Consider the following 16,779-nt stretch of genomic DNA (forward strand, 5'->3'; position numbering starts at 1 on the left):
ACGACTTGCCTAAAGGCCACTAAATACCTTGATTTCTCTTTTCATTTTAATATTTAAAACTATCTAATGTTGTAATCCACTCAGAACAATAAATGATAAAACCTATGTGGATAATTAAAATAATCACTTAATTACAACACTAGTTGAAATTTTAGATAAATTTCAACTTTACGGTTCCGCTGGATAACCTGAATTTCACTCGAGTAAGAATTATTTAAAATAATATTCTATGAATGAAAGATAAAAAATAAATATTACGCCAATGACTTTCAGATTATTGTTTAATTTGACTCGAACGAATCGAAAATTGTTATTGCTGATAATAAATTAAAGTTATTAATAAAGTGAAGATAGAATAATAATGGAAACAGTTTTTCCCGGAATGACTGCATCAATAAAAAAATAATCGATATTACTGAAATTGTAATAATAAATTAATTGCATAAAGTTAGGAGAACCTTTTGGGTTGCCAACTCTACTAATGTCACGCCATTAAACAAAGTCCATTTAAAGTTTTGTTGAATCTATCTATGTATCAAAAATCTATATTACCCAACAAAAAATGTATCAATCTAACTCTATTATTTATACAAGTATATTTTACCAAATCGGTTTTTGATTCTAAAATAATCATCTAAAATAAATTCCGTCATTGCTCATTTATTTTCTCGTCGTACATTTTCGGCCTTCGGTGTGATTTTCATTTTGTGTTTTTGTCCCGGCGGAAGGCCATTGAAGAAGATGCGACTAGAATATTTAATAAAGAACAATTTAATTTCAATGTTTCTCGACTTCCTGCAGAATCTATGTGAAATTGACAGTCAAGTACCAGAAATATGAAAATAGATTGATATGAAGTGAAAGAAATTTCGTAATAAGTTAAAAAAAATAATTTAAATCTGTTACTTTATTGATTAAGGCGACACTCATATCGAGCCTTAATGTGTTACTTACAGCTAGAGTTTAAGGATGTATTTTAGTCTAGAAATTTTAAGAAATAGTTTCTTGGATATTTGCAACATTTAGGGCGCAGCCATTAATCACGTGATCGATTTTTATATTATTTTTTAAGAATTTGCGGACCCCCTTCGTCTTGGTGATGAATGGTGATATTCAAAATTACTCCCCTTTCCTCTCCAAGCATTACGTGTACTTTTAGTTACGAGAAAAAATTGTAAAATTTTTGTTTTTTTTTTAATCAGGTAAAAATAAATACACATGATATATTACTATACCTCTCCTTTCCACACGTGATATTTTGTGATTTTTTGTTATGAATTGAAGCAAGAAGAGTTTAGAAGATCAAATAAGAACTATAGTAGAAATAGTAAGAATGTTTAGAAGATGAAATAAGAAGATAGTAAAAGAATGAGAAAGAAGAATGAAGATGAGTTAAGAAGTATAGAAAAATAGGATTATATGAAAAAGATAGTATGAAATTGAAGATTGTATAGGACATATGATTGTATAGAATAATGTAGGTGGCTAAATGCTCAAGTAAGCGAAGCCAATAAAATAGAAAAAAAATATAGAAATTCATATCTGTACACTAGAGAATATAAAACACTACAGCAAAAACAAATTACATAAGAAAATTATAAATTATATATATATATATATATATATATATATAATTATTTAATCACTTTAAAATTAATTTGTTACTAATTTTATATTGTTTTATAAATCTAGTAGTATTTGTTCGTAATTTACGGCATGAATCATCACCTTCGATAGCTCAGTTGGTAGAGCGGTGGACTGTAGAACGTAAACAAATGCCGAAATCCATAGGTCGCTGGTTCAAATCCGGCTCGAAGGATTATTTTTTTTTATTTCCAAAAACTATCTAAACTAAATAAAATTTAATAATTAAATGGTTTATTTATATATTAATTATATTTTTTGAATTTTACCCTTATCTGCTTGTAATAACGATATTGGAGATAAAAGAAAATTCTGTTTTGTGATATAAATTTTAGACAAAAAACTTGCAAGTTTATAGCAAAACTGTTGTATATAAACAAAAATCAAGAGATGCAGTCTTATATACATAATACAAAATACATAGTAAAATTTTTGAATCATTTTTATATTTTTATATCATATCAAAATTGAAAAGGCTTACTACTGGGTAACCTTTTAGATGTAATGTTTAATATTTCATATATCATCAAAATTACTGAATGTCTTCCTTGTTGTAAAGACAGTTTGTAATTCAATAAAGATAATTAAAAAAAATATTTAAATTGTCTTTTTTATATCAACTTATTTATTTATAATATTTTTGAAGTTGACAACGCGGAGGCATCACCTTTTTTCCGAGGGGCCACCCGAAATGGCGTCGCAATGACCGCCATTTTGATATTTTTTTGAAAATTTTACAAAATGTTTAATAAATGAATAAAAAAAAAAAAATTAAAATATTTTATTTTATATGTAAAAAAATATTGAAAAGAGGCAATTTTTTGCCCGAGGAAACATATGTATCCCCTTAATGTGTTTTTATTTATTAATCTTTTTTTTTTACCCTTTTCAGTCGCCTGCCCTTCAATAACGCTGTGCCAAACGGCGTCTCCTAGCGAAGCCTATTTAAACGGATCCGCTTACATCCGTTACAACGCGCCGCTTCCACTCTGGAGTCATGCTGCCCTCAGTTTCCGTTCTTGTACAGGTAATAAAATAATAATAATAAAGATAAATTTGCAGATTTATGTTAAATCTAATAATATTTCTTGAAGTTATGTGCTTTTAACGCGATTTCCAAAAGGATAACACTACCCTGAAGTAAGCGTCATGGGCACGGTGAAATGTGTGAGCGTCGTGAAGTTAGCTCAGAAACGTTTTGGCTGTGTCTGTTTTAATTCTTTATTTTAGTTATATTTTCTTTAGTTTAAATTGATAAAATGAATGAAATATATAAAATTGTAGTATGATAGTATTTCATTTTCAAATTTAGTGGATAAGCATTGTGAAAAATATGCGGAAACAACCCAAAGACAGTGCGACGGTTTTGAGGTTATGTCAAGGTGCATCTTTTGTGGATATCAAATGATTATTAATATTTCTTGTTTGAAATTACATTTAACATAACGTATTCGTGTACTTTATTAATATAAACACATTTTCCATACTCAAAAATGAGTCATTAAGTAAAATTTTTGATCTCTAGTTAAAGAAAATCGGTCAAGAAAAATTTAGCAATTGTTCAAATAAATGTAAATAATAAATCTCGGCTAAAATCTTTAAAATCAGTCAAGATAAATTTAACAATTGTTCAAATAAATGTAAATAATGAATCTCGGCTAAAATTTGTGCGCAGGTTTTAGTTTCTCATTAACTATTTAAAAAAACATATATGAAATTATTTCTACAATTATTTTGTATATGTCGAATAAAGAAGAATAACAAATATGCTTTCACACTTTGTAAACAAATTGGCTTTGAGAATTTTTTGTTTTCTAATAAACACGAATATTTCAGTTTAATAAACACGAAATTTATTAAATATTCACTATTATTTGTCATGTGAATTATTTTTATCTAGAATTGTAATGGGTGAATTTTGTATTTGTAAAATTTACTAAAAAATAATGTATTCTTTTTATTATTATTATTTTCAATGGCTACACAATATTTAAGTGATTTATGAGATTTGAATAAAAAAATTCACACTAGATACCCGTCTCGGACAGCCTGATGTCAAGCAGCAGTGACATGAGTTTTCACTTGAAAATTTATATATGACAATATGTTTCTAGTAAAAATAGTTTTTATCCCGAGATAATAAAATGACATCAGTATTACATAAATTGTAATAGTAAATTCACCATAGAGATAGGACAACTCTTTGCAACTATAAAAAGATCTACAACGTTTAATTTGTTAAAAATATTTATAAAAATAATATTTTTATTCTTATTAGTGCAAATCATTATAATTTTCGCTAAAATATTTAGCCACTTTTATTACACAATATTTACATCACTTTACGTTTCAGATATTTCTGAACATTTTGGCAGACCTTAGAAAAATGGATGTGTGTGTATGTGTGGATACAATTTTTCGTCCACGTGTTTGGGAGCACGGATCATCCGGTTTGAATGATTCAAAAAGAAAACTATTCCTATTGATAGGGAAACGTGTTGATTAGTTTTTGGCAAAAACCAGTTCAGTTGTTTCGGAGATACGGAGCAAAATGTGCAAAGAATGGCAGTTTTAAAGAGAAAATTATCTAATTCAGAAAAATTTTGCTTATTTTGATACTGTAAGTGTAAACTAAAGAAATGAATAGGTTTTGGCGAAATAATTTTTGTTTTAATTTCCAAAAAATGTTTTTATATTTCCATTTTTTTGTTTAATCCTTAAAATTATTCGGATTCAATTTTCATTCAGGATAAAAACATTTGAAATTTCTCGAATATTTCATTTGGTACGGGAAGTTCTAGCAACTTGTCTTAAGGCACGATGCCATGCACCACTTGTTATTTTAATTTTTTTTTACAATTCTATTTTTATCCCCAGGTGGCGAATTATTCCAACAAACGTCACGAGGCGAAGCCCTGCACTGCACTGTCAACCGTGACATGCTCTCTTTAACACTGCTGTCATCTCCCGGCGTCATCAGGAGAGAGGTGACAGTTCCAGCGAGGCTCCTGGACAACCAATGGCACACCATTCAGCTGGTGTATCGTTTGGGAAATCTTACGTTGCATATAGACGAAAGGACAGTATTAATAGGTAAGAGATAGAGGATAATTTATTTATACATATATATGATTATAATAGGTAACATAAAGGATACATTATTTATACATATACTAGCAAACCCGACGAACTCCGTTTCGCCACCAGATGGTTTCGTGAGAAAGATGAAGAAATTTTTTGTTTGTTTCATATTTGAAAAGAAAAAATTTGATTTTATTATACAACAGTAATAAATTTATTTCGATTACAAAAATGAAGTGTTTTTTAGTTGAACTTCTCTAAGTAAATCAAAGTGAATCCGCAAATTATCCGTTTCATTGAAGTGCTCTTTAGTAAACCACATTTTTTGTTTTTTGGTCTGACGTTAACACAAACAAAGCGGATGGTTTTTCAACTCGTGAGCAGGCAACGGGTAACAGCCCATGTGAAAAACAATGATTTCTAAATAATCTATTTGAAATTTATCCCGCAAACACTAAGCAATTGGCCTTGCGACTTGTTATTGCGAACGCAAGGCGAACTGGAAATTGCAATTTTTTGAAGTCAAACGAAAGACCAGTCGGAATCATTGGTATGTCACCAAATCGCCCGCAATTTTTGATTGAATGGTGAAATTCAGTGCGTGTACATCATTTTTCTTTGCGGCCAGAATTGCTCGTTGGCTTAACCAAGCATAATTCTGATAATTCTCACTAATGTCATTACTCGAATTTTTAGTTACGGTGCGTGAAGTTCCAGCAATTTGCATTAGGGCACGATGCCATGCACCACTAATTTTCTTAGCTATAAACCTTGCGGAGCCCGAGACCTTTCCAACGAATGCAAAATTGTCGAAATCGGTTCGTGCGTTCTGGAGTTATATCGTCAGGAAGAAAAACCCGACTTATTTTTATATATATGTAGATATGATTAAATATTTATTTATTTATTTATTTTTACTATATAGCCCACAGATTTCTTCCAAGAGGACTCTAAAATACAATTATTTTACATAATGAATAACAATTAAAATATATACAAAATTACAATATATAGTTATTAACATAAAATGCAGAATGTAACAATATTATTTATATACAGAATAAGATAAAATAATGAGATATTTGAAAAGAAAATAAAAATGTTAACTTGTGCAGATGGAGATTATTTGATCAGATGAAGTGTTGTGAATATCTATTTCATTATTAATTAAGTTAAAGTTAGAGGACATAATACAATAAGTAGAATAGGCGAATTTAAGAGAGAATTAGATTTAGGATTAGAACAATTGAAAAATAACTGTGAACGCGTAGCCTTGGAACATTAAAAGATAGTTAGTTATTAAATATTAGTAAACTAATACGTTTTTCTTGTTTTTAGCAAATTATACTTACAATGCAGACTTCCTGACAGCTGAACACATCAACAATGAAGCTGCTATATTAATTTTAGGCCAAAACTTTTCTGGTTGTATACAATCCGGTCCAGGTTTTCTTTTTGTTCCTGAAAATTTGCAAACTGTATACGATGTTATGTTTGGACCTTGCCCGATACCAATGAATATGAAATGTAAGAAAGACAAAAATTATGAAATATTTTTTCTATATTTCTAAAATTTATTCATAAAAATTTTTTTTGGTTTATTAGGTGGAGAATCCACGAATCATCAAGCCACTCCAATGGAAGACCATTGTCTGCATGAACCGTGCATGCGACATGGAATATGCTTATCCAGGCCAAATGGGTAAATATAAAAAAAATAAATATTTGACCAATTGACCTAAATATGTATAAGTATGTATTTGTTTGTATTCGGTCCCTGAATCAACTTTAGTTAAAACTTACTCTCCAGTATTTATTTTACTAGTTCTTGGATCTACATTTTGTGAACCCCTTTATACTTTTATATAAATTTTTGAATATTGTTTTAGGGTAGGGTAGTTATTATAATAATGGGCCGAAAATCAAAAATGACAATTTTTCACACCTTTACGTTTCAGAGGTTTCTGAACATTTTGGCATATCTCAGAAACAATTCATGTGTGTGATTGTGTGGATACAATTTTTCGTCGACGTTTTCGGGCATATGGATCAACCGATTTAAATGGTTCAAAAAAACATTTGATTCCAATTGATAGGGAGATGTGCTGATTAGTTTTTTGGCAAAGGCAGGTGCAGCCGTTACGGAGATACGGAGCAAAGAGCGCAGAAAGTAGAAATCGAGTTTTTGAGAGAAGAAGAAATATTAGACAATGTCCTTTATTTTAAATCCGATTGATTAAGTTTGGTTTATTTACTTTTCATACAAACATGTATAAACGTTGTCGTTCAATTCATAAGCTCTTATATTTTATTTATAATATACGAATAATGAACGAAGTTACAGTACTTATAATAATATATTTGAAAACATTTAATATTCCTCGAACATTTCGTTACTGTACGGGAAGCTCAAGCAATTTGCCTCAAGGCACGATGCCATGCACTACTAGTTTCTGGAATGCATTTATTTCAAAATGTAAATTATGTTGTTAACTACAAAATTCAATTTTTTTTCTGACCTTAGATCACCTTATGTGAACTCTGTCGCATTCTTGTATTTATAGCCAGACATTTCTTCGTCTGCATTTTGAATCTAGTAATCGCGTGACTAACCTAATTTTATTAATTTTATTCTATCAGATATGAATGCCAATGCAGTGACAGATTTACTGGAAAAAACTGCCAAGTCGACCAAGGCCCACCTTGTTTAAACCAGCCTTGCCAAAACGGTGGCACTTGTGAAGAAACCTCGAGTGGTGACATTCGATGTACATGTACAAGAGGATTCCAAGGTATGATAGTAAAAAATTGTGTTTGAGAATTTTGGATTCAAAAATATGAAATAATATATGAAAACTGTTTTCATAATCTCTCATACCAGGCACCTCTGTCTGTCTGAGATATGAAAATAATGTATATATATATAAATAAAAATAAATAAAAATAATAAAAAAATATTGATGGATTGCCAATCTTTGTTTTAGGACGTCGATGTGAAATAGAAATGACAACTCACCCTCTCTGTGCTGGAAATCCATGCCAAAATAATGGAACTTGCCACGTAGCTCCTGGTACGAACAACTACCAATGTGATTGTCCTGAAGGTTAGTAAATTATACTACTCTAAAATAATAACAAAACTAGTTGGTATTGGTATTTTGCCTTGAGGCAAGTTACATGAATTTCCCGATATGTGTAAATAATCGACGTAATCAATAAAAAATAAATTAATATATGAGTGATTAAAAGTATTCCGAGTGGATTTATTACACATAATTGAAAGCGAACGAACACGTTAACTCGGAGTATTTTTTTAAAGCAAATTTTCAAAAATCAATAATTTTCATAATTGAACCAGTTTCCGTAGGACTTAATGTTTCAGTATGTTCATTAAGACTAAGTACTCTATCGTTATACCAAGTAGATTGTCTAATTTCAATTTTAACAAACGTCCAAAAGAACTACCCATTTTCTCAAACTTTGATAAATTTTTAAAATTAAACTACTTGTTGTAAGGTCGTAATATTTCAGTAAGTTCTATAAGACCATGATATATGTCGGCAAAAATTTTTCATAAAAATCGGCTTAAATTCTTTTTTCAACAATTAATTACAAGAAAACGTCTCGGTAGATTTTCACCTAAAATTAATCAGTACCATTCCCAACTAATATCTTTTTTAAAATCGGTTCGGTAGGATGAGCTTAAATGTGGATGAAAAGTTTAACACTTTTTGTCAAATTGCAAAGAAACTGCTCGGCAGATCGTCGCACACAACTGACAAACGATAATCCTCTTTGAGATACATCAAATGGCTTTTAAATTTTAGAAATCGGTTCAGGCGTTTTTGAGAAAACGTCGATGAAGGGTCTAATTTTGACAAATGACAAAAAAAACGATATTAATTTGCAAACTTTGACGATTTTTTTTTAAATTAAGGGCACAACTAGTGTAACCATCTAAAAAAGGTGATTTTTGGGAATTTATATTAAAAAAAAACTTTATCATTTCAAAAATTTTAAGAATATATTTACTTATTAATATATTAGTTAAACAAGATAATATTGTCTGTAAAATGACCTACGATTAAAAAAAATCAAAAATTGACAAAATGGCGGAGTTTTGAAGAAAAAAGTCAAATTTTACCCAAAATTTTGGTTGTTTTTGGACTGCCAAAATTCGATTTTTTATCCTATCAAAAAATCGGTAGTTTAGTTTACGGAGAACTATATATAGAACATGTAAAAAAAATTTATAGTGATTGGATCATTTGTTTTTGAGTAATCGCTGCAGCAAATTCGGAAAATGCTGTTTGGAGAAAAACGCGTTTAAAATAAAATGATCGTTATACTATATACTGAAAATGTACTCTTTAAATGGCTGTGTCAAAAACTATTTAAGATATCGATTTAAAATTTTGGTATGTTATTTTTAAAGGTATAACCTATCGAAATATGGAAAAATTGAAAATTCGATTTTTTGAAAATTTCACACTAGGGTGCGAAATCAGTCTAGCCGTTTTTGCGAAAACGTCGATTTAAGGCAAAAAATCTGTTTGCACACATACACACACACATACTTTTTCCAAATGTTGGTCTCATTCGACTCAGAATGGCTTGAAACGTCGAAAAAACATAAAATTAGCTAATCGGATTAATTACTATTTCCTATTTTTTTAGGTTTCACCGGTGTCCATTGCGAAACAGACGTTGACGACTGCCTTTCTCAGCCTTGCATGCACAACGGCATCTGCACAGACCTGACCAGGGGCTATTCTTGCGACTGTTCCAGAATCGGCTACAGTGGCAGAAACTGTGAAGTCAATATCGACGAATGCTCTCAGCACAATCCTTGCGAACATAATGCTCGGTGTTACGATACTCATGGTTCTTATGTCTGCGAATGCTTGCCGGGATACGGCGGCAAAAACTGTGAACAGGTAATAATAAACAATAATGATAAATTAATTTGGTTTTTGGTATTATATTAATGCAGCGGAAGTGCGTTACGGCAGATAAGATAAGATAAGAGTCAAGTGCCAATGATTCGTCATTCGCTCTCGATGAAATCTTTTCTATACAGGTCGATTGTGATTAGACGTCGTGTATGTGAATAGAGATCTGCCGTTGTATGCGTACCAGCGTTAACAAGGAAATCGGCATATTTAAATAAACATTTTAACCCTCCGTCGGTCAGATATTTTTTCGCCTTCGAACGGTCGGAGTGGTCTGGCTGGACTACCATTCATTTTACATGCATTTATATGGGATAAATGAGTTTTTGGTGTCTTATACATTAACGCTTAATAGTAGTAAATATTTATAGTTTAGATTTTTTCTTTTTATACCGTCTTTGGCATGTGTTGAGCTTGCTTAAATAAAAATAATTATATATTATATTATATTATATTATATAAAAAAATCAAAGAATATAAAAAATCGTTGCTTATTTTATTATTTTTTGAAATTCAAATAAAAACGAAATGAGCTGTAAAATTCAAGTTGAAAATATAATTTTACTACGGGTTTGACAAAAAAAATTTCGAACGCAGTACGGGTAGAAAAATTGTTGATAATGTGCGCATTACTCTTACGATTTTCAATATTTGCGATGACCAATAAGTTTGGTTGGTTTTCAAGGAACTCTCGTTGTGAAAATACTAACATTCATGTTACAACATATAGCAAAGAATATGTAAAATGCAGTTTGAATAGAAAATACCAGAAAAAAGACAAAATACTGGCTCACATATATCAAAAAGCGTATATTTCATACAAAATGTATGGGTGGTCTAGACAGACCACTCCGACCGTTCCAAGTATAAAAAAGTTAATATCCTTATAATTATCCTTCTGTACATTTTTTCGTCCTGATTTTTTCATTGATCGACAGCTAATGAAATTTTAATAAAACAAAATTAAACATTTGTGCCGTATACTAAACGTAAGTTTATTGATTAGAAATTATTTCTATATTATTCGTAGTTTCTATAATTCTTTGAAGTTATTAAAATGGAAAATATTCTTTAGGCAAGATAGATATTACAGCTGTTCAAAGAATGAGATTATATCGCCAGCGAAAAAGTAAAAAAAAAATACCATCAGTCAATGAATGTATGATAATTTTAATTTTATGAAGTTCTTCAAACACAAATATTACATGATGAGTGAAGTTGCGAAAACAATATTTGTTTAGGCGTTGTTTAACATAATCCACTGTGTGAACGAGAACGAGAACTATTATAGAATTTTATTAATCAGCAATTACTTCATTTCTTTAATGAAGGTTTAAATCGTAAATGCTAATTACAATGACAAACCGATCATGACGTATTTGAAGTATGACTTTAATCACATTATTGTTTTTCAATATTATACATATTTTTAATGCTATTATAAATATATAATTTATAATTTATCATTATATAATAAATGTGTATAATGGTCGACACTAATAAATGCGTGCATAACGAGTGTTACCATATTACTGATGAACATTATTCAAAATTGTTATATAATGTACTTATTTTTACTTAAATGCCATCTTGTACAGTAGCAAATAAGTTTACTTCTATCGCGTGTGAACCTTATGCGTACTCTTTCTTTTTTTTCATAGAGGTTGGATCAATGTTTGAGTTCTCCTTGTTACAATGGTGGAACCTGCACGGATCATGGTACTTACACAGAATGTACATGTCCTGATGGTTATTCAGGAGAACTTTGTGAAAAGCGGCCGTTGTGCAGGACTAACCATGATTGTCCGCCCGATTCAGATTGTGTGTCTGGGGAATGTGTTTGCAAACCAGGAACAGGAGGTAAATATTCATATATATACTTTAAGTGTATAAGGATGTGTAGTTTGAATGCTACATACAATGAGATATTATAAAAATAATAAAACCCATTAGTTTGTCTATATTTTGTCAATAAAATCAAACTGGAAGTTTTATACACTTTCTATAGAAAACATGGTATAATTCAATTCAAGTCTTTTTGGTCTTTCGACTTCTCGATTACTTTCAAGTTTTTCAGATTCTTTTTGGATTCTGGATTTTTGTATATATTGTAAATAATACTACTGTTCTTATACAAATTTTTCAATTTCTGCGAGGAGAGATAGAAAATGAATTAAGTATTTCTTCTTTGACCTGCTTTTTGAAAAGTTTTCAAGTAACATTCGATGAATTGCAGTAAATTTAATAAAAAGTATATACGTAAAGCAGGGCGAGGCACGAAGGTCCAATTTGACTTTGAGCAAATATTATTATTTGTGAAAACCAAACCAATTATATCACAACAAATAACACATTTCAAACGAACAATTATCTGACTACATTCAGTTAAAAACTGTCAGCTACTTCATCATTGTAGAAATGTGCTTTTTTGCTGTCTTCCAAAATTTGTTATCTAGACCTTTTTATCTATAGGCGGAGTAACTTGGAACGGCCAGGTGGCAAACAGGTTTAATGTCTTATTTTAATATTAAAGGATTTTACAAAATAATTACACTTTTAACTAATGCTAAAAGACTACCAACGGAAAAGAAAATACTTTCGTTATGGATTTTCAAAGATTACCGTTTATTTCCCGATAGCAAAGTCATGTGAATCGAGATTATAGTTGGTTTATACAATATTGTTCTTAAACAATGCTTAACTTTACTGGTTTTTAAGCCCGGACCTTCATATATTGCTATTTATTCTTTGATAAATTCTGAGAAATTTATTATTTAAAAATGTCGATTGATCGATACCAAATTTAGATTCTGAATTTAAATAACATAAATAAAATAATATAACCTAGAGAATGTTTTAATAATACCAATGAGTATATAATTATACAAATGAGATCTTTCGAGCACCTTGTTTGAGAAAATATGCCAAAAAGTGCATTTTCATATTAACAAAGTTTCAAAAAGTTGATATTTTGAGTTTTCTAGTACACTTGCGATCCGTTTAATAACGTTTTTGTGTATAATTATAACTACGAACAAAACTACTTACTACAATTTATCATAATTAAATCATATTCACGCAAAACATACTATTAAACGTAATGGAACATCATTTGTAGAAAACGTTTGACATTTGACGTATAGCCACCCGTCCATGGTTTTATCAAATTACGCTTTTACAAAATTTTTCAAATTAAAAATGTAAAGTTTGTACGCGATTTTGAAATAATATCTCACCTTAGCGACAACCTACTGATTAGCACGAGTTTTTCAAGACTAAGACTAGCCAAATCGGTTTAGCCGTTTTCGAGTTTAAGCGAATCATTTTATCGACAGCTCCATTTTTATATATAAGAAGATATATTAATACATTTTCAAATATTTATTCTTAGGTACTTCGGGGATGTGTATGGCTCTTCTGTCGGTTTGTCCAGGAGGACCATGTCTGCATGGAGGTTCCTGCGGAGGTACACCAGAGCATCCTATCTGCATTTGTACAAATGGCTACGCAGGTAATAATTAGAAATAAATTGATAATTATTCATGATTTAGTGAACTGACTGATGATGATTTTTTTTCACTTTTAGGAGCTCACTGCGAAGTACAAGTGGGACCCACTATCGAAAACCCTCTGGTTTCCTGTCCTTGCATAAATGGTGGCACTTGCGAACAAAATATGCACAATGGTGAAATCTGTATTTGTCCACCTGGATATTCAGGTAATATGAAATGAAATCTTGCCATTTAATTATGTTAATATCAATCCTTTGAATTTATAAAAATATTTCTATTCCTCCCCAGGTTTGTACTGTGAACGTCCACTCACTTACACCGAACGTACAATAAGTTTACCAGCACCAGAAGCTATATGTGAGCCCCCTTGCACAGAGTTACAAGTCTGCACCAGAGACGGACTTTGCATCTGCCCTCCAGAAACGATTGCCAATGGTTGTGTGATAACACCTTGCCAAACAATTCCTTGTCAGAACGAAGGAATTTGTAAGGAACAACCGGTGTATGGGGCACAGAATTATACTTGTGAATGCACTAGTGGATGGACAGGTAATTATTTTAAAATTACTTTATGGATTTAATTTTTTAACTTTCTTTAGGGTGAGTTATAGCAAACGCAAAAAAAAATCGAAAATGAGGATTTTTATATATCTTTACGTTTCAGAGGTTTCTGAACATTTTGGCATACCTTAGAAAAAAATGATGTATGTGTGTGTGTGTGTGCGTGTGTATGTGTGTGCGGATACAAATTTTCATCGACGATTTCGGGAATACGGATTAACTTATTTGAATGATTTAAACACACTCGATTTCTAATGACAAGGAGACGTGCTGATTAGTTTTGGGCAAAGGCAGGTCTAGCCGTTTCGAAGGTGCGGGGCAAAAATTGCCACAAAACGGTAACTCAGTTTTTAACAAAATGGGGTATCCGATTTTAATAATTCAAAAATATTTACTTGTATATTGACAAAATGCAGATATGATTAAATTTTTGGAAAGCACTTCTAACTAATTTGAAGATCGAGTAAAAAAGTGAAAAAAATAATGCTATTTGGGGGGCCAAAAATGAGTATTAGACATATGCATATAATTTTTTCAGATATTTTATAAAGATTTTAATAATGGGTATAAATTTTGTTTACATTTCTATGGGTTCCGTACCAATGTTTATCCGTAAGACTGCGACAAAGCGCTTACGCGCTTTGATATTTTCCCTCTAAATTCAATTTTTTTTAAAAAATTTAAAAAAACTAGTCGTGTATGGCATTAAGGCAAATTGCTGGAACTTCTCGTACTAAAAATTATTTTTTTTAAAAAAGACAAGAATTTTTTTAAACTTCTTTTTGGAAAAAAAAGACCTTTAAAAAAAGTTTCTTTTTATTTAGAAATATTAAGTAATTTCCGCTCCGTATCAATGTTTATTCGTTAGACAGCGACGAGTCGCTTACGCGCTTTGATATTTCTCCTATAAATTCAATTTTTTTTTTTAAATTTAAAAAAACTAATCGTGTATGGCATTAAGGCAAATTGGTGGAACTTGCCGTACTAAAAATTATTTTTTTTAAAAAAGACAATTTTTTTTTTAAACGTCACAAGAAGTAGATTTTTGAGAAATTTTAAATTTTTCAAAAAGAATTCCATTTTTGGAAAAAAAGACTTAAAAAAAGTTTCAGATACGTATCGCTCTTTAATGGACAAACGATGTTACGGAACCCACAGAAATATAAACAAAATAGATACATATTTTTAAAATATGTCTGATGTCCAAAAAATGTCTGATAATTTAATGTGCATTATGTCTAATGATTATTTTTGACCGCCAAATGGCATTTTTTTTACTTTCTTTTACTAGTTCTCCGAAATCTTACCAAAAATTTAATCAGTTCTTCATTTTGTCTGTGTCCATTTTTTCTGAGGTATGTCAAAATGTTCAGAAACCTTTGAAATGTAAAGATACATATAAATTTTCATTTTCGCCTTTTTGCGATTACTATAACTTACCCTATGGGAAGTTAATAATAAACAATCAAATTATTCAAAAAAATCGTCTTTTTCCAAAAATTTCAAAATCTTCAAAAATCACATTTTTCCTCAGTTTTTAAAAAAATTTCAAGGCTTTTTTAAAAATTTCAATTTTTGGTACGCCAAAATTCAGCAATTTAGCCTTAAGGCACGATGCCATGCACCTCTAGTTTCATATACATTTTTCTCCAGGCAAGAATTGCGAGACAGATGTAAACGAATGCGACACGCCAGGAATTTGCAACAACGGCATTTGCCAAAACCGCAACGGTTCATTCCAGTGTTACTGCGAACCTGGTTATACAGGTAAAAGATGCGACATGGACTTCAACGAATGTCTGAGTCTACCTTGTCATCACGGAACTTGCGTAAATAAGGTAAATAAAAAAAAATATCATGGTGAAAACATTTGGTTAAAATTCTCTTTTGCCAGGTTAACGATTTTGCTTGCGTCTGCGCTCCTGGTTTCAAAGGTAAACAATGCGATGTGGATATTGATGAATGTGAATCGTCACCTTGTCAGAATGGATCAACTTGCCAAAATCTTTTGGCTAAATACGAATGTGTCTGTTCTCCTGGTACAACTGGACAGAATTGCGAAATTGATATAAATGAATGCGAGGTATGGTAATAAATAAAAAATTTTCCTATCAGTATTATAGTTAACTTTCTGTAGGGTAAGTTATTGTAATCGCAAAAAATCGAAAATGATTTTTTTTTAATATTCACGTTTTAGAGGTTTGTGAACATTTTGGTGTACCTTAGAAAAAATGGATATATGTGTATGTGTGTGTGTGTGCGGATTCAAATTTTCGTCGACGATTTCGTGAACACGGATCAACCGATTTTATGATTTTTATGAACAATTTAAGGTCAAAAAAGGTCTACAAACACGACACGAGAGACTCAAAAAAACAATTAGTGATTTAATTAGCTTGTAGTTACTCGTGACATATTACAGATGTCAATTTTTATATATAATTGCCAAAAGATTTGCTTAATGTCTATGTAGAACAATTGTAAATACATCGTTGAAAAAAAAAATAAGGTCAAAATTTCGGCGAAAAACCGATTTTATTTTTTAAAAAAACACCATTTTTTCAAAAATTATTACATATTTTGCGTATTGATTTGATTAATTACTCATTTTACTCAATTTCTCAAGATTTATCATTTCTTTTTTCTTCAGAAATAGAGTGGTCACCGCAAAAAGTGTTTTTCGAGAGGTGTTCCCGCAGATCTGCTGTTAGTTTTTTTTAAATAAATATTTTTACCTAAATTATTTTCAAAATATAGTTAAAAGATGCCTTTATATGTGGATAAATTTTTGTATAGATACATTTAATAGTTTTAGCAGGAAAAATTCTAGAAAAATGGCTTTTTTTCAGCCGATTAAGTGTATAATTCTGGTACTTTCCGTACGAGGAACATTAAATGTTTACAAATAGATTATTATAAATACTGTAACTTATATATGTTTACAAAAAAATCCCAAAAGCAGAAAGTTGTTTGAATCATTCAAATCGGATGTTTAGTTTTCTCAAAAACTGCCATTTTTTGCACATTTA

At 30.4% G+C, this 16,779-nt stretch overlaps 1 protein-coding gene and 1 non-coding gene across 2 annotated transcripts in view; both read left to right on the top strand.

The window, feature by feature from the left end:
* Positions 1–1,368: 1,368 nt before the first annotated feature.
* LOC113377523 (protein crumbs-like) overlaps positions 1,369–16,779 on the top strand; it is a 44,335-nt gene continuing 28,924 nt past the window's right edge. Inside the window, exons 1-14 of the mRNA XM_026617876.1 lie at positions 1,369–1,399; positions 2,537–2,671; positions 4,522–4,737; positions 6,064–6,252; positions 6,331–6,427; positions 7,366–7,517; positions 7,710–7,829; positions 9,403–9,662; positions 11,339–11,537; positions 13,069–13,188; positions 13,264–13,395; positions 13,478–13,738; positions 15,404–15,588; positions 15,645–15,833. Of these exons, the coding sequence (XP_026473661.1) occupies positions 1,369–1,399; positions 2,537–2,671; positions 4,522–4,737; positions 6,064–6,252; positions 6,331–6,427; positions 7,366–7,517; positions 7,710–7,829; positions 9,403–9,662; positions 11,339–11,537; positions 13,069–13,188; positions 13,264–13,395; positions 13,478–13,738; positions 15,404–15,588; positions 15,645–15,833 (2,286 nt within the window). The remainder of the gene's footprint in view (positions 1,400–2,536; positions 2,672–4,521; positions 4,738–6,063; positions 6,253–6,330; positions 6,428–7,365; positions 7,518–7,709; positions 7,830–9,402; positions 9,663–11,338; positions 11,538–13,068; positions 13,189–13,263; positions 13,396–13,477; positions 13,739–15,403; positions 15,589–15,644; positions 15,834–16,779) is intronic.
* On the top strand, positions 1,728–1,819 carry Trnay-gua. Its single transcript is given in 2 exon segments — positions 1,728–1,764; positions 1,784–1,819. It is a non-coding gene; the product is annotated as a tRNA-Tyr (tRNA).

Source organism: Ctenocephalides felis, unplaced genomic scaffold (assembly GCF_003426905.1).
Source record: "Ctenocephalides felis isolate EL2017-DRISC unplaced genomic scaffold, ASM342690v1 CF-g0.4_SCAFFOLD_00845, whole genome shotgun sequence".
NCBI lineage: Eukaryota > Metazoa > Arthropoda > Insecta > Siphonaptera > Pulicidae > Ctenocephalides > Ctenocephalides felis.